The sequence below is a fragment of the Dipodomys merriami genome, unplaced genomic scaffold (assembly GCF_024711535.1).
Source record: "Dipodomys merriami isolate MVZ:Mamm:240054 unplaced genomic scaffold, mDipMer1.0.p SCAF_3, whole genome shotgun sequence".
NCBI classification, from domain to species: Eukaryota; Metazoa; Chordata; class Mammalia; order Rodentia; family Heteromyidae; genus Dipodomys; species Dipodomys merriami.
The window spans coordinates 57,466,495-57,492,591 of NW_027204492.1; the positions used below are offsets into that span (position 1 = coordinate 57,466,495).

The following is a 26,097-nucleotide window of genomic DNA, read 5'->3' on the forward strand; positions in this document are numbered from 1 at the left end:
TCAGGCCTGGGCTAACTGAGCTTCTCTAGCCCTAGCTGATGATCTGCAGGGGACAGAGGGTGCCACTGTTGGCTCTGGCCTATGGGGGTTCTGCAGCAGCCCCTACAGAGACTCAGCAATGTCCAGAAAGTAGACCACTTGGGCAATGCCAAACATTGGGGTGATGATGAAGGCATGGCAGTAGGCACCCATCACAAAGGCAAATGGGCCCTCATGCCACCAGCTCTTTCTAGCACAGTCCAGGAAACCTGAATAAATGTTCTAGCTGATGCCTTGCTGAAGTGACCATCTTCACCACATCACAGGGATGGACAGCCACAGTAGCCAGATTGCAGCTACCCAGCTATCCATAAAGGGCACATAGAAGGGTGACTGCTCCTCACATGCTGGGCAGCCCAACTGGTTCAGATTGGCAAAGAGAAGGAAGTAGACATTGAAGAAGGGGAAATCCCTGAGCAGTGTAGCCCTCAGTCCCATTGTAGAGGCCAGCAATGTCATATCATGGCTGTGGGCTGAGGAACAGCTGGAGTGTCCACCAAAAGCTGTGGTCCCCCTTGGATGACAGCTGTGCTTTGGGCAGCCAGAATCTTCCTCTGGGCAGCAATGTGGCCTACATCCTGCAATTAGATCTTTAGCATTTCCATGGGTGTGGTCACTAACACCTAACAGGTGGCCCCAGCGCCACAGCCTGCCACTATTAAATTTAATGTTTAAATTAGCATACACCAGTACTATGAAGGTTTCATTATAATTACATAGATGCTTACAACTTCTCTGTTATACTTTAACTCTCTACTTCCCCTTTTCCTTGGTGTTTGATGGGTTTTATTACTTTCTCTTTCCCTCTGTGTGTAAAGGACTTTAATCATCTTCACAGCTCAGTATCTTTTCCTTTGCCCCTTCCTCCTGATCCTCCCAGATGATCCCTCTTTTACAACCTGTGTCTTGTCATTTTTATTATTTATTACCATAATCATCAGCAGCATTATCATTATTTTATTTTACATCTAGATTCCACAAATGAGCAAAATTTTTATTTGAAAATATATTGTATTAACATGCTCACTGGAACATTGTTTGGGATTTCCAAACTGGAAATAATCAAGATGCATTTCTATTTTTTTTTTTTGTCGGTCGTGGGGCTTGAACTCTGGGCCTGGGCGCTGTCCCTCAGCTCTTCAGCTCAAGGCGAGCGCTCTACCAATTGAGCTACAGCGCCACTTCCGGTTTTCTGGTGGTTTATTGGAGATAGGAGTCTCACGGTCTTTCCTGCCCGGGCTGGCTTTGAACCGTGATCCTCAGATCTCAGCCTCCTGAGTAGCTAGGATTACAGGCGTGAGCCACCAGCGCCCGGCTTGCATTTCTATTTTTTTAAAAAGTGATGCTCATTGAGCAATGCCTTCAAAATACTTTTACCTTATATTTCCTTTTTATCAGGTTTGTTTTGGTCTGAATTCTTGCTAAATGCTCCTCTAGTCCCAAACCTAACTTATCCCTCTTCCTTTCCTTCATTTCTGTGTGCATTTTACAGGAGGTGTAAAAAGATTAATTTCCCAAAAGCCAGAAGTGGAATTATGGCTTAAGCAGCAGAGTGCTAACCTTGAGTGAGAAAGCTCATGGTGGTCCAGGCCCCCTAAATTCCAATCTCAGTACCAGCACACACACTCTCTCTCCCTTCCCCCCCTCACATACACCATGAAAAAAGCTCAAGGATATAGGGATAGTCTCAAAAATTTAAAATCTTCCTGCTATAGAAGACAGTTATACAAGTGCCTTTGTCAACTATAAGTATTCACTTAGATGAAACCAAGATGAATTTATTTAGCATCATCAGGAAAGGGGATCATATATCCTGTAGTCATTAGAATTTAAGTGTATAGTCATTCCCATATATTTAGATCTAGGTTTTAACGTTACATTAATTCAAAATATTTCAGTAGGGCAGACAATGTATGAACAAAAATTTTGAAGTTTGAGAGATAAAATTTATATGGTCTTGGTTTGCTAAACTAAGCACTTAACTAGATATAATAAATCAGCATAAAAAACTAAAACTAGGCATTTAGAGACTGTCTAATGATATCTGGAAGAGAATAAAACCTCAAATTTCATGAAATAGTATTTAGACTTTCATTTCCTAAACTGAGCAGCACTGCCACCTGGTGACAAAGAATTGTTATTGCCGCTTTTGTTACTCTTCCCTCCCACACCCAGCCCCTTTCATAGTAGATTTGTTTTTTAATTTACTTTATTGTCACAATACATGTGTTGTATAGGGGGGTTACATTTATGTGAGTCAAGTAATGAATGCAATTCCTTTTGTAGTGTCATCTGTTCCCGCATTCTCTCCCAGTCCCTCCCTCCCATCTCCACCCATGAGTTTTATAGTTCATTTTTATTAATGGCCAGTGAGCTCCACTGCTGCACTTTTTCACCCTTTTTCCCTAAAGTTCTGTGCCTTTCCTCCTACCCTCCCAAAGATATACACACGAGTACACCGTTTATAAGGAAGAAGACAGAATCACCAAAAACTAAGAAAGAAAAGTCTCTTGTTTCCATATCTTGGAGTTTGTTTCAGTATGTATATTATTTTATAAAATATGAAGAGGTGCTTATGCATTGTGCCTTTGTGATTCTCTCCTAAGAGTATCCTTTTTCAGTTTCACTATATGTGGGTATCTAGAATCCTGTATAATTTATCATATTCTAGTGTGTTTTACATCTAACTTCCACATATCCATGAATAGCTGATGAATAGTCTTATTCTGGATTTCCAATATGGGATAAGTACTGTAGCTTCATTCAACAAGAGTGTATATGGAATGTATTTCTTTAAACTGTGTTCAGATCCAAAATATTTTAAAGAAAAACAAAATGAAATATGAACAACTAAATGGTCTCCAACTGATGTTAAGGTTTATGAACCAAGATGAGAAAGAAATTTATTAGCTACTTCTTGATCATTAACTATTGTTTAATTGTACATAATCTTTTCACTGAAAACGTAGCATGTGCCTTGTGTAATAAAGCTAAAACCAAACATCATACTTACAATAAATATACAATTTGATTGAATTTGTAAAGCAAGCAACAAGATTACTTAGCCTCTTTCCTTGCATTTCAGAAAGAAAATAACAGGTTTCTTTACCTCCCCATTTAGCTTTGATCGGTGTCAAGTTACTTAATCTATGGCTCTTAATTTGTTTCTTTGCAAAATGGAGATAATAGTATTATCTACTTGTGGGATTGTTAGGATAAATTCAAGTGTTCCTTAGAACACTATTTGAGAACACAAGAAATACTTATTAAATTTGAGTTTTCATTTTTGTAACAGAAACTGTGAAGCAGGATCAGCAATGTACGTACACCTAGTTTGTATTATACTTGACGCAGCTTTATAATGTGAGTTGCTTTGCCTGTCATTTGCAGAAGAGGTGTCTCTAATTGCTTTTCTAGCTGGTTTAAACTTAATGGTAATTAGAATGTAGTTTTATTGGAACTCTCCCATATATAAGGATCTTGGATGCCAGCCCCACTGGTGTATTTACTAGACTTGGACAAATCAGTTAATATTTCTAAGTTTTAGTATATTGATAATACTAGGTATATCAGTACACCTGTCTATATTTGCTTTGTCTGTAAGGGTAAAGTGAGATGATAGATGTGTAAAACCCAGCACAGTAGGAGACTTATGATAGCTTCAACCAACTTTTCTAGTATTATTGAAAAATGTTACAAAAGTGTCATGTAAAATAGTATCAACATCAGCTACATAATATATATTTCAGAGGACACAACCCAGTGGGCTGAATGATAAGGGAAGGAATACTAAGGGGATTTGGGAGTAAAAGGGCCACGTCTGAAGCTGGAGAAAGGTTATGAGTATAAGGCAAATGGTATTGAGAAAGGTGACAGTCCTGAGAAGAAAGGAGGAAAGACTCAGGATTGAATTCTGCTTCTCTAGCATCATAAAGTGAATCATACTGTCATGAAGCCTTGGGCAGGTGACCAGTCTCTGGGGTTGATTTCCTCAGAATTAGATAACAGAGATTATACAATAGAATGAGAAAATATAAAGTGGTTCCCAGGTAATACTTCAAAAACATAACTAGACAGTAGCTGTAACCTCTATGTCTTTAAATAAATGTTTTGTGAATTCAACATTTGAGCATCAAACCAGAACAACCCTTTTAAAACATTCTACTAGAAGACTGGAGGAAGATGGAGGAGGAGAAGCTGAAGGCTAAACAAGCTCTGGTATAGAAAGCAGTTTTAGTGTTTCAGTGAACAGTCCTAGGCTAAAGAATCACACCAAGTGTGCTATCACAGTACAGAGAGTTTGGCCAGAGAAGGAAAATCCAGGCAGCTTGATCAAGGAGACAGATCTAAGCAACTGCTGGTAGCCTCAACTGCGGCAGTGCCCACCATGACAACAGACAAAGTCCGGGACAATGGCGCAAGAGTCTGGCATGAGTAGAAGTCTGACATCCTCACTCCTTCTCAAGGAGCAGTGGTGGAAAGGTAGCCCTTCCCCCACCACCAGAGAAAATCTCCATTTTTTATACTGACAAAGGCCTGGCTGAGCAGCTAGCTCCAACCCAGGCCTTGGAAGAAAACAATTGGAGCCATTAGCAGGTCATAGGAACATGACTGCCAGGCTCAGCTCCACCCAGGGGAATGTCACCCTGCCTAGGCAGAGAGGCTCTGCCCCCAAAGGAGTGACTTTCTTCACTGAGTAAAAAGAGCCAGAGGCTACCCCCCCTCCCTTACTGCAGCCTAGACAATTTAAACTCAGTAAACATAAACCCTGAGAAAGAGCTCCAGGCTGAGCTCTGTGAGTGTCTCAGGAGCTAGCCCCTCAGGGAAAAGCTACTGCTTGCTGATAGGCCTCAACTCTATCCAGAACCTAGCCAATTCACAGCAACTTCAAGCTACAGGAAACAGCCATCTCCCTCTTTGGGGTTGTTCAAAGCAGCTCTCCCACTGAACTAGCCTGGGAGGAGGATCACAAAGTCCTGGGTAAAGCAAAGCTTTTTTTCTGACTGCTCAAACTAATTTAAGAAACCAATCAAGCCACAGGAAAACCAAACACCACAAGCAGACTGGATATGGAAACAGGGGAGATACAAGAACTTTTCCCCCTCTCCCCCCCAAAAAAATCAAAGAACTCTTTTTTCTACCTATTTTTTATTATTTTTAAAAATTGTTTTCTATTATTTTTTCTTTCATAATTTTAATTTTAGGAGTGTGTGTGTGTGTGTGTGTGTGTGTGTGTGTGTGTGTGTGTGTGTGTGCGCGCGCGCGCTTTTTTATATCTCTTTTGACCTTTTGGTCTTTTTTTTCTTTTTTTCTTTTCTCTTTCTTTTTTACATGACTTAATTGCTGTTCTGCTCATCCCCAGATATATACTCATTGTTGATTATTAGACCTTATCCCTTATTGTGTACATACTTAATCCAGAAACCTATTCTCAATTCACAACCTGTTAAGTTTAACTGCTTTAAGAGTAGTATTTCCTTATACCTACATAACTTTCAAGTATTCCAATTTTAAGAATTTTTATTTTTTATTTTTTCATTTTTCCTTTCTATCATTGCCCTCCTCGCATCCTATCCTTTTCTTCTCTCAATATCATTTCTTTATAATTACATAATTTTAAGTGTTTCATTTTTAATTAAAATTTTATATTTCCATTTTTTTCTTGTTTGTTTTTTTTTATGGCTTTCCTATCATTCTGTCCTATCCATTTCCCTCTCTGAGATCAGGCCTTGGTTAAATTCACTCCCCTTTTACCTCTCCATATTCCTCTAATCCTATTTTTCCCACAATTCTCCCTAAAACTATTAATTTCTAGTTTTCTGAATCCCTCTTTGATGTTCTTATCCCATTAATCCATAGTTGTTGGATGTTGAATAGATTGCATCTGTTGAACTAGATTGTATGTGCAGCCATTTTGACTGTGCAACTACAGGACTCTGGTTGATGCTTGCCTTAATATAGTGTTCTAGCATAAAATTGGGGTTACTTTCATATCAAATGGGCAGAACAAGCAGGAGAAACACAAGAAAAATGACAAGTCTGGGTATCTCACTCAGGATAATCAGGTGACAGAACTGTTAATGAATAATCCAAAGGAGAGTTCCCAAAAAGCTCTACAAACACTACTGGGAAACATGATGAATGAAAAGATTGAAAACCTGCAAAAGACTCAGTGTGAGCATGATAGGGAGTGAGACAAGGTAAGCCAAAGATTAATACAGGAACTTCACCAGTATGATGAGGCTAACCAAAAATTACTACAGGATCTCCTGAACACGAGGAAGCTACTAAAAATTAATACAGGAATTGCATGAGCAGGCTGAGAACAGTCAAAGAGAAAGACAGGAATTGCATGAGGATGAGGAAGCTAATCAAAGAGTAATACAGGAATAAGGATGAGAACAGACAAAGATCAATAGAGGCATTCATGGAATACACAAACACACAGCTGAAGGAATCCACAGAGACCACAAAGGGAATGATGAATGGAGCCCATCAGAAGGAATGGGAGTCCAAGGAAACCATAACCAATCAACTAAGTGATTTGAAAATAAATACTGAACACCAAATTAAGGAAGTAAAGAAGCCCATACAATATCTAAAACAAAGCTCCAACAAAGAATTTGAAGCCATCAAAACTGACCAATTAGAAGGAAAGGAAATAAAAAAAACAAAGTAGAAAATCTTGACAGTAGGTTAGACCATGCAGAAGATCAAATCTCAGAGATTGAAGACAGCCTAGATATTATAGAGAAAGAACATACAACTATCCAAGACAAATCCAAGAAATATGATAGATCTATTCAACATTTGGAAGGCACCATCAGAAGGCCTAATCTGAGGATAATGGGTGTAGAGGAGCACCTAGAGACAGAAGTTCATGGTCTAGGAAATTTATTTAACAGGATCCTAACAGAGAACTTCTCGAACGTGCAAAAAGTTAGGCTTATTCAGATACAAGATGTTTTTAGAACCGCGAATAGACCAGACCAGAACAAGACATCCCACTATCACATTATAATCCACACAGGATGAATTCAGAGCAAGGAAAGGATCCTTAAAGCTGTCAAGAGAAAGGATCAATCACCTATAAAGGGAAACCAATTAGAAAACCCTCATATTTCTCAGCAGAGACAATTAAAGCAAGAAGATCCTGGAATGATGTATGCCACGCCCTAAAGACAAACAACTAACAGCCAAGAATACTGTACCCAGGTAAACTCTCCTTTATAACAGAAGGTCGGTGGAGCACCCACTTCATCCAAGAAACACTACTTTCCCTTAAATCTTTTTTTTTTTAATTTAATTTTATTTTATTTGAGAACATACTGTACAGAGGGGCTACAATTACATGGGCAGGATAATGCATACATTTCTTACCAAGCATTGCAGCCTCCCCTTTTGTTTACCCTTCACCTCCCTTCCCAGCCTCCCCCCTCCCCCCACCAAATTATACCCCCATCCCCCCCCCACACCGACATTGTAAAGTTGGTTTTGGCATGACATTTTGTACTTCTCATTGTTGCAACAGGTCCACCTGAATCCTTAAACGACTTGTTTGTCCCCATCTCCTCCACATGTTATACTGACATCAAATATAGTGAAAGCGGGGGTTACACTGTGGGGGAGGGACATACAAAGCAACAAAGAAATAATCTTATAAATGCGTTAGAAACACATGCATGAAAGAAACGAAAACATTAAAATACATATTTAAGGGTTCATTTTCCTAACATCACATTATCTGACCTTTTCCGCTTGACTCATACCTATACTAGATATTGCAAATAAGGGAAACCATGGGAACTATGCTTCTTTGGGCCTGGCTTACTTCACTTAATATAATTTTTTCCAAACATTTCCATTTCCTAACAAATGGGGAAATGTCATTCTTTCTGATGGAGGCATAGAATTCCATTGTGTATATATACTACATTTTCTTGATCCATTCATCTACTGAGGGGCATCTGGGTTGGTTCCATATCTTAGCTATGGTAAATAATGCTGCAATAAACATAGTTGTGCTGGTAGCTTTAGTGTGGTCTTGTTTGTAAACATTTGGGTAAATGCCCAAAAGTGGGATTGCTGGATCATAGGGGAGATCTATGTGAAGACTTTTGAGGAACCTCCATACTGCTTTCCAAAGTGGTTGAACAAGTTTACATTCCCACCAACAATGAAGTAAGGTTCCTTTCTGTCCACATCCCCTCCAGCATCTGTTGTTGTTAGAGTTCTTGATTTTTGCTGTTCTAACTGGAGTGAGGTGATATCTCAATGTTGTTTTGATTTGCATTTCTTTTATGGCTAGGGATGTTGAACATTTCTTTATGTGTCTATTGGCCATCCTTCTTTCTTCTTCAGAGAAGCTTCTCTTTAATTCTTTCGCCCACTTATTTATTGGGCAGTTGTTTCTTTGAGGATTTGTTGTTGGGTGGTTTAATTTTTTGAGTTCCAAGTATATTTTAGATATGAGACCCTTGTCCGTTGTATGGCTAGTAAACATCTTCTCCCAATCGGTGGGCTTTCTATTGATCTTGCTAGCTATGTCATTTGCCCTGCAGAAGCTCTGCAACCTTATGCAATCCCATTTGTCCAACCTTTCTTTGATTTGTTGTGCTTCCAGGTATCTATTCAGAAAATTTTGGCCTGAGCCAAGGAGACCTAGGGTTTCTCCTATTCCATCCTGTAATGTTTTCAGAGTGTCTGCTTTGACTTCAAGGTCTTTGATCCATTTGGAGTTGATTCTGGTGCAGGGTGATATATAAGGATCTAGCTTTAGTTTTCTACATGTAGTTAACCAATGTTGCCAGTACCATTTACTGAAGAGGCTGTCTTTCTTCCATTCTATTGTTTTAGCTTCCTTATCGAAGATTAGATGGCTATAGGTCTGTAGGTTCATTTCTGGGTTTTCAATTCTATTCCATTGGTCCTGAGGTCTGTTCTTATGCCAATACCAAGCTGTTTTGATTACTATGGCTTTATAGTAGAGTTTGAAATTTGGTATTGATATTCCTCCAGCAGTGTTCTTTCCGTTGAGGAGCGTTTTTGCTATTCGGGGTCTTTTATTGTTCCATATGAATTTTTGGATTGCCTCTTCTATTTCCTTGAAGAATGAGGTTGGAATTTTGTTAGGTATCGTGTTGAATTTGTAGATAGCCTTGGGAAGTATTCCCATTTTCACGATGTTAATCTTGCCAATCCAGGAGCATGGGAGGTTTTGCCATTTTTTAAGTTCTATGTTGATTTCCTTTTTCAAGATTTTAAAGTTTTCATCATAGAGGTCCTTCACTTCTTTGGTTAAGTTAATTCCTAGGTATTTTATTTTTTGTGGGGCTATTACAAATGGAGTTGCTTTCCTAATTTCAGCCACACTTTTCTCATTGTTGGCATATAGAAAAGCCATTGATTTTTGGGGGTTAATTTTATAACCTGCTACTTTGCCAAAGTTTTGAATCAGCTTGAGTAATTTGGGAGTGGAGTCTATGGGATTCTTTAAATACAAGATCATGTCATCTGCAAAGAGGGAGAGTTTTATTTCTTCTTTCCCTATTTGGATCCCCTTTATGTCTGCATCTTGTCTTATTGCTGTAGCTAGGCATTCTAATACTAGATTGAAGAGAAGTGGAGAGAGTGGGCATCCTTGTCTTGTTCCTGAGTTAAGAGGAAATGGCTTTAGTTTTTCACCATTGAGTATAATGCTGGCTGTAGGTTTGTCATATACAGCCTTTATTGTATTGAGGAATGATCCATGGATTCCTAATTTTTCCAAAACCTTCATCATAAAGGGGTGTTGGATCTTGTCGAATGCTTTTTCTGCATCTATTGAGATAACAATGTGGTTCTTATTCTTGCTCCTGTTGATGTGATGAATAATATTAATTGATTTGCGTATATTGAACCAGCTTTGCATCCCTGAAATGAATCCTGTTTGATCATGGTGTATGATTTTTTGGATGAATTGTTGAAGTCGATTGGCCAAAATTTTGTTGAGAAGTTTTGCATCAATGTTCATCAAAGAAATGGGTCTATAGTTCTCTTTCTTTGATGAGTCCCTGCCTGGTTTTGGGATGAGGGTTATGATGGCTTCATAGAATGTGTTTGGTAGTGAGCTTTCTCTTTCAATTTCATGAAGAGTTGGAGGAGTATTGGTGTGAGCTCTGCTTTGAAGGCCTTGTAAAATTCCGCTGTAAAACCATCTGGTCCTGGACTTTTCTTACCTGGGAGGTCTCTTATTGCTGTTTCTATTTCAATGCTTGATATGGGCCTGTTAAGCTGGTTTAACTCATCTTCGTTTAGTTTTGGCATGTCAATATTTGCTAGGAAAAGGTCCATTTCTGTTAAGTTCTCAAACTTATTAGCATAAAGTTTTGAGAAGTATTCCCTTATAATGTTCTGAATCTTGGTTGTTTCTGTGGTGATGTTTCCATTCTCATTTCTGAGTTTATTGATTTGGGTGTGTTCTCTCCTTTTTCTGATAAGGTTTGCTAAGGGTCTGTCAATTTTATTAAGTTTTTCGAAGAACCAACTCTTTGTTTTGTTGATTCTTTCTATAGTTCTTTTGGATTCTAATTCATTTAATTCTGATTTAATTTTGATTATTTCTTTCCGTCTACTGGATTGGGGTTTATCTTGCTGCTCTTTTTCAAGGAGGTTTAGATGTGTCATTAAATTGCTAGTTTCAGATCTCTCCAATTTGTTGATGTAGGAGCTCAGAGCTATAAACTTGCCTCTGAGTACTGCCTTTGCTGTGTCCCAGAGCAGCTGGTAATTTGTGTGTTCATTTTTGTTGAATAGCATGAACATTTTAATTTCCTTTCTAATCTCTTCCATGACCCACTCATGATTCAGCAGTGTGTTGTTCAGCCTCCATGTGATACCGGACTTTCTTTGGTGGCTTTTGGTGTTGAGTTCTAATTTTATTCCCTTGTGGTCAGAGAGAATGCAAGGTATAACTTCAATGTTTCTGAATTTAGACAAGTTTGCTTTGTGGCCTAGAATGTGGTCTACTTTAGAAAACGTTCCATGTGCTGCTGAGAAGAACGTGTATTCTGATGCTGCTGGGTGAAATGTTCGGTAAATGTCTGTTAAGTCTAGTTGATCTATGCAGCTGTTTAGATCTGCGGTTTCTCTGTTGAGTTTTTGCCGAGTTGATCTATCTAGTGGGGAGAGTGGTGTGTTAAAATCCCCAACAATTAATGTCTTTGGATCTATATGGGATTTGAGGGAAAGTAGTGTTTCTTTGATAAATTTGGGTGCTCCATTGTTTGGCGAATAGATATTTAGAATTGTAATATCCTTTGAAGGTGAGATCCTTTAATTAGTATGTAGCGACTTTCTTTATCTCTTCTCACGAATTTTAGTTTGTAGTCTATTTTATCTGATATTAGGATTGCAACTCCCGCCTGTTTATGGGGGCCGTTTGCATGGTAGATTTTGTTCCAGCCTTTAACATTGAAAATGTGTTTGTTTTTATGGGCAAGATGTGACTCCTGCAGGCAGCAGATAGAAGGGTCTTGTTTTTTAATCCAACTAGACAGTCTATGTCGCTTAATTGGAGAGTTCAGTCCGTTAACGTTAAGAGATAGGACTGAGAGGTATTTGGGAGTTCCTGTCATGTTATCCACCTTCTTGGGGGCTGTGAAAACTGGGTTCTTCCTATGGTTCTTGGATTCTCAGTTTGGGTGCAGTTTCTTGGCCTTTGTTGCGGTCTTGTTGGTTTTCTATGTGTAGGACCTCTTTAAGAATCTTTTGTAGGGCTGGTTTGGTGGAGATGTATTGTTTCAATTTTTCCTTGCTATGGAAGGTTTTTATTTGGCCTTCAGTTATGAAGGAGAGTTTAGCTGGGTACAGTATTCTTGGTTGATAGTTGTTTGTTTTTAGGGCATGGCATACATCATTCCAGGCTCTTCTTGCTTTGATTGTCTCAGCTGAGAAATCTGAGGTGATTCTAATTGGTTTCCCTTTATAGTTGAGTACCCTTTTCTCCTTGACAGCTTTAAGGATCTTTTCCTTGGTCTGGGTTGATCCTGTGTGGATTATAATGTGATGTTGGGATGTCCTATTCTGGTCTGGTCTATTTGGGGTTCTAAAAGCTTCTTGTATCTGAATAGGCCTATCTTTTTGTATGTTTGGGAAGTTCTCTGCTAGGATCCTGTTAAACAAATTTCCTACACCATTAACTTCTGTTTCTAGGTGCTCCTCTACACCCATTATCCTTAGATTGGGCCTTCTGATGGTGTCTTCCAGGTGTTGGATAGACCTATCATATTTCTTAGACTTGTCTTGGATGGTTGTATGTTCTTTCTCTATAATATCTAGGCTGTCTTCAATCCCTGAGATTCGATCTTCTGCATGGTCTAAACTGCTGTCAAGACTCTCTACTTTGTTTTTTATCTCTTTTCCTTCTAATTGGTCAGCTTTGATGGCTTCAAGTTCTTTGTTGAAGCTCTGTTTTAGGTCTTGTATGAATTTCTTAACTTCCTTAATTTGGTGTTCAGTGTTTGTTCTCAAATCACTTAGTTGATTGGTTATGGTTTCTTTGGACTCCCATTCCTTCTGTTGGGTTCCATTCAGCATTCCCTTTGTGGTCTCCCTGACTTCTTTCAGCTCTTTGTTAATGGATTCCATGAGTGCCTTTAGTGATCTTTGTGTATTCTCTACCTGGTCTCTCAATTCCTGAATTACTCTTTGATTAGCTTCCTCCCGTCTGTGGGATTCCTGTAGTTCTCTTTCTTCCCGTTCGTGGGATTCCTGCAGTTCTCTTTGAGTGTTCTCTGCCTGCTCACACCATTCCTCCCTTTCTCTTTGAGTATTCTCAAGTTGTTCATGCAAATCCTGTATCAGTTTTTGAGTAGCTTCCTCATGCTTATGATATTCCTGTATAAACTTCTGGGATGCCTCCTCTCTCTCCCTATCACGCTCATACAGAGTCCTTTGTACATTGTCAAACTTCTCATTTATCATGTTTGCTATTAGTGTTTGTAGAGCTATTTGGGAACTCTCCTCTGGATTATTCTTTATCTGTTCTAATCCCTGATTATCAAGATTGGGAATTGAGATACCCGAATTTGCCATTTTTCTTGTGTTTTTCCGGCTTACTCGGCCCATTTGAGATGAAGATTGCACCAGTTTTGTGCTAGAACTCTATCTTAAGGCAACCATCAACCAAAGTTTGCGTTTGTACAGTCAATAGTCTACAGATACAATCTAGTTCAACAGATACATCTATTCAACATCAAACAACTATATGTTAAAGGACTTCGAACCGCAGAAAAGAATTTGGAAAACCAGAAATTATTAGGATTAGGGAGAGATGTGGGTAAAAAATAGGAATAGATTGGTGTGGGGAGGCACCGGGATAGTTAACTATGTCCTAATCACAATGCAGGAAATGGGTTGGGTAGGATGCAAGTAGAGAGAGAGAGAAAAAGAAGAGACTGAAAGGGGAATGAAGAGAGACCAGAAAAAAAATAGAAACGTAAAAATTAATGTTATTATAGAGGTTAAAAGACCGTCTATTTAGAAAGGAATGTGAATATGTTCAGAGAAGGGGAGGGACATAGAGGAGATGTGAAAAACTTTAAGGATGGGAAAGGGAGAAGAAAAGATCAGAAGTTCAGTAGAGCTAGCCAAAAAACAAAAAGATAATTAAGAAAGACAGAAAAAGAGAAAGAAGACAAGAAAAGAAAGGAAAACGCTCATTCATATATTCCTAAAATAAAAATTATAAGATGAGAAAAAAAAGTTACTGGAAAACAATTATTTTTCAGAAGAGGCAAAAATTAAAGATTAATAAAAGTTTTAGAAGGGAAAACATTTATATATATATATATATATATATATATATATGTTAACAAAAAACAAAAAAGAAGCAAAAAAAAGAAAAGAAGAAGAAAAAAAAAAGTCTTTTGATTTTTTTTTTTTGGGGGGGGAGGAGTGGGAAGAATCCTGTATCTCCCTTTTGTCTGTAACCAGTCTCTTGTTGGAGTCTCTGGTCAGCTTGAGGTCCTGTGGCTTGATTGGTTTCTTAAGTCGGTTGGTTGAAACAGGCAGAAAAATGATCTGCTTTACCCAAGATTTTGAGATCCCCCTCCCAGGTTAGTTTTCTGGGAGGGTGATCTGCTTTGAGAATCACAAAAGAGGGGGATGCGGTGATGAGGCTAGGTTCTGGGTAGAGTTGAGGCCTTTCAACAAACAGTAGCTTTTCCCTGGGGCTATTTTGTGATAAAGCTCACAGCGCCCAGCCTGGAGCCATTCTCAGGGTTTCTGTTTTTCAGTTGATTGTGGTGCCTGCTAGAGGGAGGGGCAGCCTCTGGCTCTGGTTACCCAGTGAGGCAAGGCACTCCAATGGCTGGCGCCTGAGCTGGGTGACTTTTCCCTGGATGGAGCTGAGTCTGGCAGGTCACTTCGCCGTTAAGTTCTTGTGACCTGCTAAATGACTTGTTTTATTCCAAGGCCTGAGCTGGAGCTAGCAGCTCCTCCGAGCTTTGTCGGTATCCAAGATGGAGATCACCGGTGCTGGGGGGGGAGGGGTGGCCTTCCCCCCTCTGCTCCCTGAGAAGGAGTGAGGACGTCGGGCTTCTACTCACGTCGAGTCTTGGATCCTGGGTCGTCTTTGGTCTGCAAACAGCAGGATGAAGATGTTCGCTCCTTGTCGGTTCTTGTTGGTGTTGAGTAAAATCCGCTCGTCCGCTGCGTCTGGCTCCTTCGTCCCGGACTCTCTGTGTCTCAGGTATGACCCTGCGGCGGTAGTCGCCGCCGAGACCCTGCCGCCGCAGCGGCAGCTGATGTGTTTCCTTGGCTTCCCCTCTCTTGTCTAACTCTCTGTCCTGTGATGGCACACTTGGTGTGATTCTCTGGCTTAGGACTGTTCACTGTAACTCTAAAACTGCTTTCTATGAGTGAGCTTGTTCAGATTCCAGCTTCTCCTCCGCCATCTTACCGGAACCTCTTTCCCTTAAATCTTACATAGCTTCAAAGACATTAATTTTTGGGGACTTTAATAAACCGCTATCCCCACTATGTAGATCAACTCAGCAAAAACTCAACAGAGAAACTGCAGATCTAAATAATTACATAGATCAACTAGATTTAACAGATATCTACCGAATATTTCACCCAGCAGCATCAGAATACATGTTTTCCCCAGCAGCACATGGAATATTTTCAAAAATAGACCACATTTTAGGTCACAAGGCAAACTTGTCCAAATTCAGAAACATTGAAGTTATGCCATGCATTCTCTCAGACCACAAGGGAAGAAAATTAGAACTCAACACCAAAAGCCACCAAAGAAAGCCCTGTAACAACAAACTGTTGTGTCACCAGTGGGTCATGGAAGAGATTAGAAAGAAAATTCAAATGTTCATGATATTTAACAAAAATGAGCACAAAAATTACCAGCTCCTCTGGGACACTGCAAAGGCAGTACTCAGAGGCAAGTTCATAGCTCTGAGTTCCTACATCAACAAATTGGAGAACTCTGAAACCAACAATTTAATCAGACATCTGAAGCTTCTTGAAAAAGTTCAGCAATCTAAACCCCAATCCAACAGATGGAAAGAATTTATTAAAATTAAATCAGATAGAATGAATTAGAATCCAAAAAAATCATAGAAAGAATCAACAAAACAAAGAGTTGGTGCTTCAAAAAAATTAACAAAATTAACAGACCCTTAGCAAATCTTATCAGAAAAAGAAGAGAACATACCCAAATAAACAAACTCAGAGATGAGAATGGAAACATCACCACAGAAACAACGAAGATCCAGAACATTATAAGGGTATACTTATCAAACCTTTATGCTAATAAGTTTGATAGCCTGGAAGAAATGGATGATTTCCTAGCAAATATCAACATGCCAAACTAAACCAAGATGAGTTAAACCAACTTAACAGGCCCATATCAAGCACTGAAATAGAAACAGCAATAAGAGACCTCCCATCTAAGAAAAGCCCAGGAGCTGGGAAGGTGGCTCAGTGGTAGAGTGCTTGCCTTGCATGCACGAGGTCTTGGATTCGATTCTTTAGTACCACATAAGCAGAAAAAGCTGGAAGTGGCACTGTGGCTCAAGTTGTAGAGCACTAGCCTTAAGCTGAAGAGCTGAGGGACAGCCCACAGTTCAGCCCCCAAAACCAGAAAAAAAAAAAGAAAGAAAGAAAAGCCCAGGACCAGCAGGATTTACAGCAGAAATCTACAAGGCCTTCAAAGCAGAACTCCCACAAATTCCCCTCCAACTCTTCAATGAAATTGAAAGTGAAGTTCACTACCAAACTCTTTCTATGAAACCATCCTAACCCTCATCCCAAAACCAGGCAGGGACTCATCAAAGAAAGAGAACTATAGACCCATTTCTTTGATGAACATTGATGCAAAACTTCTCAACAAACTTTTGGCCAATCGATTTCACAAATTCATCCAAAAAATCATACACCATGATCAAACAAGAGTCATTCCAGAGATGCAAAACTGATTCAATATAAGCAAATCAATTAATGTAATTAATCACATCAACAAGACCAAGGATAAGAACCACATGGTTATCTCAAGATATACAGAAAAAGCATTTGACAAGATCCAACAACCCTTTATGATGAAGGCTGTTGAAAAATTAGGAATCCATAGAACATCCCTCAATACGATAAAGGCTGTATATGACAAGCCAGCATTACACTTAATGGTGAAAAACTAAAGCCGTTTCCTCTTAATTCAGGAATGAGACAAGGATGTTCACTCTCTCCACTTCTCTTCAATCTAGTATTAGCATGCCTAGCTACAGCAATAAGACAAGATGCAAACATAAAGGCGATCCAAATAGGGAAAGAAGAAGCAAAACTCTCTCTCTTTGCAGATGACATGATCTTGTATTTAAAGAATCCCACGGATTCCACTCCCCAATTTCTCGAGCTGATTCGAAAATTTGGCAAGGTAGCAGGGTATAAAATTAATCCTCAAAAATCAATGGCTTTTCTGCATGCCAGCAATGAGAAGAGGGTGGGTGAAATCAGGGAAGCAACTCCATTCGTAATAGCCCTACAAAAAATAAAATACCTAGGAATTAACTTAACCAAAGAAGTGAAGGACCTCCGTGATGAAAACTTTAAAAACCTAAAAAAGGAAATCAAAACAGAACTTAGAAAGTGGAAAACCCTCCCAGGCTCCTGGATTGGAAGGATCAACATGGTAAAAATGGCAATACTTCCCAAGGCTATCTACAAATTCAATGCAATACCTATCAATAGAAGGAAATAGAAGAGGTAATCCAAAAATTCATATGGAACAATAAAAGACCCCGAATAGCAAAAATGACCTTTAACAGAACAGTTTTAGAGGAATATCAATACCAAATTTCAAACTCTACTACAAAGCCATACTAATCAAAACAGCTTGGTACTGGCACAAGAACATACCTGAGGACCAATGGAATTAGAATTTAAAACCCATAAATGAACCCACAGACCTATAACCACCTAATCTTTGATAAGGGATCTAAAATATAGAATGGAAGAAAGACAGCCTGTTCATTAAATGGTGCTGGCAAAATTGGTTAATCACTTGTAGAAAACTAAAGCTAGATCCTTATATATCACCCTATACCAGAATCAATTACAAATGGATCAAAGTCCTCGGAGTCGAAGCAGACACCCTGAAAACATTACAGGACGCAATAGGAGAAACCTTAGGTCTCCTTGGCACAGGCAGGAATTTTCTTAATAGAGACACAGAAACACAACAAAGCAAAGAAAGGTTGGACAAATGGGATTGCATGTAGTTGTGGAGCTTCTGCATGGCAAAGGACATAACTGGCAAGATCAATAGAAAGCCCAAGGATTGGGAGAAGATCTTCACTAGCCATACAATGAATAAAGTAACTTACAGAGAATCTTCTCTGAAGAGGAAATAAGAATGTCCAATAGAGACATAAAGAAATGCTCAACCTCTCTAGCCATAAAAGAAATGCAAATCAAAACTACATTGAGATACCACTTTACCCCAGTTAGAATGTCTATAATCAATAACTCTAATAATAACAAATGCTGGAGGGGATGTGGCCAGAAGGGAACCCTACTGCATTGTTGGGGGGAGTGAAAACTTGTTCAACCACTTTGGAAAGCAGTATGGAGGTTCGTCAAAAGACTCCACATAGAGCTCCCCTATGACCCAGCAATCCCACTTTTGGGCATTTACCCAAATGATCACAAACAAGTCCATACTAAAGCTTCCAGCACAACTATGTTTATTGCAGCATTATTTACCATAGCTAAGATATGGAACCAACCCAGAAGCCCCTCAGTAGATGAATGGATGAAGAAAATGTGGTATATATACACAACGGAATTGTTTGCCTCCATCAGAAAGATTGACATTGCCCCAATTGTTAGGAAATGGAAAGACTTGGAAAAAATTATATTAAGTGAAGTAAGCCAGGCCCAAAGAAATATAGGTCCCATGTTTTCCCTTATTTGCAATAACTAGTATATGTCTTGGACAAATAGAAAAGGTCAGATAAGATGATGTTAAGTGAAATGAACCCCAAGATAAGGACACAAGCATTTTTTTTCTTTCTTGCTATTGTTTCTAACATATTTATAAGGTACCCTGTGATTTTTTTTGTTGCTTCTCCCGTGGTATTACCCCTATTTTCACTGTATTTGATGTTGGTATAATTTGGGGAGGGAAAGGGAAAAAACAAATTGTTTAAATAGGGATACTGGTTGACCATTGCAACAATGAAAATCGAACTTTGCAATTTAAGTGGGGCGGGAGTGGAGTGTATTTGTAGAGATGGGAGGGAAGGGATGGTAAGGTAAAAGCAACGGAGGATGCAAGAATGTTTCATAAGAAATGTACTCATTGCATTGCTCATGTATCTGTAACCCCTCTGTATGTTTTTCATAATAAAAAAAACTTATTTAAAAAATAAAATGTTCTACTGTCTACTAATCTGAAAAACAGGCTAGGAATTAAAGTATTTACATGGACTGGGACATGGAAAAGTTCATTAGGTTTGGACTAGTCTCAGAATTGATTGGTTAAAATGACAGGCACTCTTAGAGGACTGCCAAACATAAGCTCCGGGAATCCTAGGGTCTTGCTTCATCTGCTTAAACTGATAGAGAGGAGGGAATAAAGTTCTACTCAAACCCTCTCTGATTGGCTCCTGTCCTACCCTACCTTTTCCCTCCCTCACCATATAGGGGAGCAGCACTACCTGCATTGTGACTTCATCCTTCCTGATGAGGTCACACTGCAAGAAGTAGGGTGGCAAATCTTGCCAAGGCTCATTTTCTTCTTCCCCTTTGAGACTGCTGGCTGAGAAAGGCCACATGACAAGGTGAAATCCCACAAAACTTTTGGCTGTCATTGCTGCTAAAGTCAACTCCAGCCGATTGAAGGTATCAAGTAGAGTTTTTTTTTCTTTTCTTTCCAATTCTCATCTTCATATAGACTTATTTCAATGTTTGAATTACAGAAAGAACAACAGGAAACAGCCGACAGCCTCTCTCCACATCTGTTTCACTGCGATTCCCATCGGCCTACTAATTCTCTGCCAACCAATCATCTACCAACCAACCATCTGCCAACCATTCATCTAGATCAACCAGCCTTGGTCCAAGTCATCCTCATCCATCAAGACATGAATCAACTGGGCAAGAACGAATCAGAAGTGAACAAACCAACCCAAACAGGTAGGGAACAAACGGACACAAATCAGCCAGGTACAAATCTGCCAGACTCGTGCTTGTTTGATATGAACCAACCAGAGAGGCATCGACTAAGCATAAGTCTTCATGATATGAAGAAATTAGACATGAAATATCTTGATATGTTACAATCAGAAGTAGGCCAGAAAAGCTTGAGTCATCCCAGCTTGTGGCAACCAGGTATGAGCAATCCGATCTCAGGTCAGCCAGGTACCAGCCACTTAGAAAGGAGCCAAGCAAATAAGTGGTGTCCAGTGGAGGTACCATCATGCAAAAATTGCCAAGATACGAGTGAACTAAGTAAGAGCCAGGAAGCTTTGAGGAGCCCAGTTGTCATCCGTTCAATCATGACCAAGCTGGACATGAGCCAGTTAACCATCGATAGGTTGAGCGTCAGCAGTCAATCAGATGCAAGTCAATCCGGGCCAAGCCAATCAAGTAAGAACAATCTAAACTTGAATCCACCAAGCTCTAGTCAATCGAATGCAACTGAACAAGGAAAGCCAAGACAATCAAGCAAGAACTATCTAAACTTGAATCCACCAAGCACTAGCCAATCAAATGCAAGTGAACAAGGAAGGAGCCAATCACCTAAGACACAACAAAGCACTACTTCTTTTCAAATAAGACCCGCAGAGCCTGAAGACTGCGGAGAAATCCTGCGTCTAATTAAAGTAAGCTTGTTTGTACTTATTACTGGGGTTTTTATGGTATTAATGTAGCTCTGAAAGAGAGTAAGGAAGGCATAGTCTGGGTGCAAATTATATTTTGCTAATTATGAACTTCTAGAAGTCACTAAATCTCCCTAATCTTCATCCCTCCCCCAAATGAATATTAGTGCAATTCTTACCTGGGAATATTGTAATGATTCAGAAACAATACTTACATGTAAATTGCTTGTTGGGTAGTGGGAGGAAGTCTGAAATAATCATATAGGAATCCTGTCATTAGACATTGAACATGCTGTCCCTCCTGAGAAAGATGTTTTCAAGAAGATTTTACAGAAAAATGCGTAATTTAACAAAGGATCTACCAGTGACAAAATTTCAAGTATTCATGACTAAGATTTTGGAGTAGGAAATCTTGCTTCTAAGACCATAACTACCTGTGGAATCTGATGGCTGGCTTCCTAGAAAACAGTAGTCACACCCACCAAAATTTCTGTACAATCTGAGTTCCTTGATTCCAGAATTCCACTCACAGAGAGCCCCCAGAAATCGAGGCAGCTGAATTAATTTTTTCTTATGTAAATGTTTATTTAAATGGCAATTATTATACTGTAGTAAAGGGGGACAAGTTAATAGCCATAGTCACTGTACTCAAATTCTGGAGCACTGAGAGCAATCATTTATGTGATGCACAACCTCAACAAGTCATATAAAAGAACCAGAGAAAAGTAACAGTGCGTATTCTTTATGTAGTACATATGTGGTCCAAACAATCTGAAGATTTTTGGTAGTAATTTAATACATATTCACTGGAGAAAAAGAATGGAAAAGGTAAAATATTTTCTCTGCTGGCATCACAGTCCGGTATATTGTGATTAGTTGGCAGCTTGAATTCTTCTTTAATGTATATCAATTTTTTAACTGCATAAGGAGTTGATTAGAGATTGGTCATCACAGTAATTCCTTAGGTGAGAGTATTTCAAGTTTTATGTACTGTCCAAACACAAAAATTGTTCCAAGCATTTTCTGTATGCAGCTAGTTAATCCCCACCCACTCTCTTTTCCTCCCTCCCTTCCTCTCTCCCCTCTGTGTGTGTGTGTATGTGTGTGTGTGTGTGTGTGTGTGTGTGTGTGTGTGTGTGTGTGTGTGTGTGTTAGTCCTGGAACTTGATCTCAGGACCTGAGCAACTGTCACTGAGCTTCTTTGCTCAAGGCTGGCACTCCACCTCTTGAACTCCACTTCTGGCTTTTCTGAGTAGCTAGGGTTATGGTTGTGGCTTTGAACCATGATCCTTAGTAGCTAAAATTACAGGATTACAGGCATGAATCACTTGTGCCTGTCAAAGAGTGAATATATTTAATGTAACTTTCTAAGTGTAAGATACAGACCACAAAGCAAAGAATTCATTTAAATGTATAAAAAGATTATAAAAAAAGCAGTATTTCAAAAATTGAAAGTTCAATTTGCAAAAATGCCTTACAAGCAGACATGGTACAGGCTTGTTTGTTGAGTCTGTGATGCTTATGTCACATATAATATCTAACCTGAATATTTAGAAACTATTTTTGCATGGTTTCCCACTCTTTAGTTGCATTCAAAGCTATTAATCTAATCAATTGACCTTCATATTAATTAAAGAGCAACACTAGTTAACTAGTTATTTTTATTTGTTTATTGACAATGCTGGAATTCGTACTCAGGACCTCACACTTTTTAGACAGAAGCTCTGCCAATTGAGTTCTTTTTTAAATTTTTTTAATTTTAATTTTTTTGTGAACACACTGTACAGAGGGGTTACAATTACATGGGCAGGTTAAGGCGTACATTTCTTATCAAGCATTGCAGCCTCCTTCTTTGTTTACCCTTCACATCCCTTCCCAGCCTCCCCCCACCCACCCAATCCTCCCCGCTCGTTTTCGACATGACAACTTGTACTTCTCATTGTTGCAACAGGTCCACCTGTATCTTTAAACGACTTGTTTTTCCCCATCTCCTCTACAAGTTATACTGACATCAAATATAGTGAAAGCAGGGGTTATACTGTGGGGGAGGGACATACAAAGCTACAAAGAGATAATCTTATAAATACGTTAGAAACAAATGCATGAAAGGAAAAAAAACATTAAATTACATATCTAAGGGTTCATTTTCCTAACATCACATTATCTGACCTTTTCCGTTTGACTCATACATATACTAGATATTGCAAATAAGGGAAACCATGGGAACTATGTTTCTTTGGGCCTGGCTTACTTAATATAATTTTTTCCAAGTTTTTCCATTTCCTAAGAAATGGGGCAATGTCATTCTTTCTGATGGAGGCATAGAATTCCATTGTGTATATATACCACATTTTCTTGATCCATTCATCTACTGAGGGGCATCTGGACTGGTTCCATATCTTAGCTATGGTAAATAATGCTGCAATAAACATAGTTGTGCTGGTAGCTTTAGTGTGGTCTTGTTCTGCCAATTGAGTTCTAACTGCATTTTTTGCTTTAGGTATTAATCAGATCAGAACCTTGCGGTTTTTGCCAAGGATACCCCAAGCTCATGATCCACCTACTTACTCTTCCCATGTAGTTAGAATTACAAGCATGTGCCACCATCCTCAGCTTGTTGGATGAGATATCGTCTTGCTAACTTTTTGACCAGGATGACCTTGCACCGTGATCTGATCTCTGCCTCCCAAGTAGCTGAATTACAGGCACGAGCCACCTCTTAGTTCTCTTTATTCTTTTGTTGCATTGTTCTCTTCCATTTGAAGTTTCTTGATGACAGGGACTAATTCAGACTCATTTTTAATACTTCCTAGGATATTACATGTTCATAATGCTCAATAAAGATGTCACGATTATTATCATCTTAAGAATTGTTTATTAAATCATAAACTGAAAGTTTTCTCCACATTGACAGGAATTGGCTGCCTCTGATGATACGCAGCACACAGTGAAGATAACAGCAGGAGGTAAGATATTTTGTGCTATTTTCAGAGCAAGTGAAAGAAGGATGCATGTATTCACACAGGACTAGCACTTGGACACGTAGTAGCACTTGTTTTAGGGACATAACATTGATCCCATTAATAGTATCTAGTACTATTAATGTTAATATTAATAGTATAATATATTGGGCATCAATTTGATAGGTTTTTCATGCACTATGATTTTATATTTCTCCCATTTTAACATATAATTGATATAAATAGCTCTTAGACTTCTCCCGAAGTCACTGACTACAAATGATTTTCAAAATAGGGAATAAGAAGTGTTGATGATCCAAAAAAGTATAATTGTACACCCAGTATGTTGTTAGAAGCTTGACAGGATTCCATGGACAAAAGAGACATCATTTCAAGTAGTTGCAAAGTATTTCTCACATTTCATAGCTGACAATATTAATAGACAGATGCTTAGTTTATGATGGTTGAGAAATTTTTAAGGTAGTAATGGGAAGATTAAGAAAGCAGATGAACAAAGTATATAAAATCACAAATAGCAAGGACCATGTAGGGAATGTTATACCTGCACATGATTATTTCAACAGCAGTCTAAACATTTATAAAGTGAGAACAAAAGAGGATATTCTTAGATAGAACAAGATTAAACGGGCTCAATAGCTATGTACATAGGATCATATAAAATGAAATGAATTCCAAGAAATGCAGATCTTCAGCTCAAGGCTAGCACTCTACCTCTTGAGCCATAGCACCTCTTCTGGCTTTTTTTTCTGCTTATGTGGTGCTGAGGAATCGAACCCAGGGTCTCATGCATGCAAGGCAAGCACTCTACCACTGAGCCACCTTCCCAGCCCAGCAAGAGGCTTTTTTATTGTAGTTGCTTACTGTTATTTTTTTAACCTTCTTTCCTTTTTTCTTTGGTTGATTCCCTTCTCTTGCTGTTTTTTATTTCTGTACCTTTTCTCTTGAGTATAAGTTTATCTGATTTGGGAAAGGAAAGGGGAAGCACAGAAATGGTGGGACAAAGGGTGAACCAATTTAGCAATGAAACTCACTGACACTATTTTGGAAAGGAAGTAGGGAGGAGGAAAAAACTGGGAGAGAATGAGTGAGGGGTGTCACGGTTCAAAAAGAAATGTACTCATTATCTGATTTATGTAACTATAACCACGCTTTACCTCATCTTTACAATAAAAATTTAAAATCTTTAAAAAAGAGTATGGTAAAGGCCAACTCCTTGAGGCTTGAGAACATTCTTCCAAGGAGATAAGTGGTTTCATTATAATACTGGGTGACAGAATCAGAAGGAACTGAGTATGATTTATCTTATGTGCTATCTTATCTTATGTGCTATCATAGTGTGAACTCTGAGCTGCAGACTATGGATCAGTCTTCCTATGTCACAAATTCTTATGCTTACACTTGGTAATGAACATTATCTGAATGTTTCACTCAACAGCCACTTTGCTAATCTACAGGAACTATCAGGAAACACAAGCTTGACAGTAATGGACACTGATGAAAGCAGTATTCAAACAAAAGCAGTATGACAGTATTGAAACCATATATTATTTTTTTCTAAGAAAATTACTGCCCTGGGGGAATGTATGACAGTTAATGTTGAAAACAATGAGCAAAACAATAGCAACAGAATGTATACTCTGTATTCCAGCCTTAGAATTGCAGTATCTTTTAATTGCAGAAGTTTCATAATGACCTCAGTCCTGTTTTCTAACCTTAAAAGTCCTTCTATACTTAGATAGAGGCAGATAAATACTTGATACCTTCTCTACTTTATTATAAATGTGTTTTGGTTGGTGTGGGCCTTGAGCTCAGATTCTAGGCACTGTCTCAGAGGCTCTTTGTGCTCCAGGCTAGCACACACTCTACTACTTGTGCAAGAGCTCCACTTCTGGTTTTGGGAGTAGTTAATTGGAGATGAATCTCATGGGGACTTTCTTGACAGGGCTAGCTTTGATCCATGATCCCAGATCTCAGCCTCCTGAGTAGCTAGGATTAAAGGTGTGAGCCACTGACACCTGGCTTGCTATAAACTTTTAAAGACCTGTGGGTCACACACACACACACACACACACACACACACACACACACACACACACACACACACACACACACACACACCCTTAACAGGTAATAAAATTCAGTGGTATTCACTGCTGTGCAACCATTGCCATTATGCATATATTGAGGTGCTTGTCTCTTCTTGGACCAATTTCGATATGTTAAGGTTATCTAAAAGTATATCTATTTCTACTAGACTTTCCAGTATATTCAAGTAAAGAGTTTTCAAACTTTTTATTGTCTTCTGGATTTCACTTGGATTTATTGTGATATCCTCATGTTCTACCTCTAATTTTATTTATTTGGATGAATTTTCTCCTCCTTTCAGTCTGATTGGCTAATAGTTTTTTAAAATCAATTTTGTTTATCTTTTTGAAGAAGAAACATTTTTTCTTTTCTCATAAGGTCTTTATTTTTTTAATTTTTATTTTATTGTTAAGATGTTGCATGGAGGGGTTACAGTTACATGAGTAAGGCAGTGAGTACCTTACTTGTCAATCATTGTTACCCATTACCTTCCTTGTTGTTGTCCCACTATCCCTTCCCTTCCCCAGCTCCCATACTCCTATTCCCCCTCTCCCCTTCCCCATCCGAAGTTGTAAAGTTCATTTTCAATATACTGTCCAGTAGATATTTTCATTGCA

The 26,097-nt window shown here is 38.8% G+C and overlaps 1 protein-coding gene and 1 pseudogene across 1 annotated transcript in view; one reads left to right on the top strand and one right to left on the bottom strand.

The window, feature by feature from the left end:
* Nucleotides 1-19,403, bottom strand: LOC138839807 (mitochondrial glutamate carrier 1 pseudogene; annotated as a pseudogene).
* The window catches only part of Satl1 (spermidine/spermine N1-acetyl transferase like 1), a 22,316-nt gene continuing 15,569 nt past the window's right edge, over nucleotides 19,351-26,097 (top strand). The window contains exons 1-3 of the mRNA XM_070039055.1: nucleotides 19,351-19,434; nucleotides 19,512-20,417; nucleotides 23,329-23,380. Coding sequence (XP_069895156.1) covers nucleotides 19,677-20,417; nucleotides 23,329-23,380 — 793 coding nt within the window. The 5' untranslated portion in view covers nucleotides 19,351-19,434; nucleotides 19,512-19,676. The remainder of the gene's footprint in view (nucleotides 19,435-19,511; nucleotides 20,418-23,328; nucleotides 23,381-26,097) is intronic.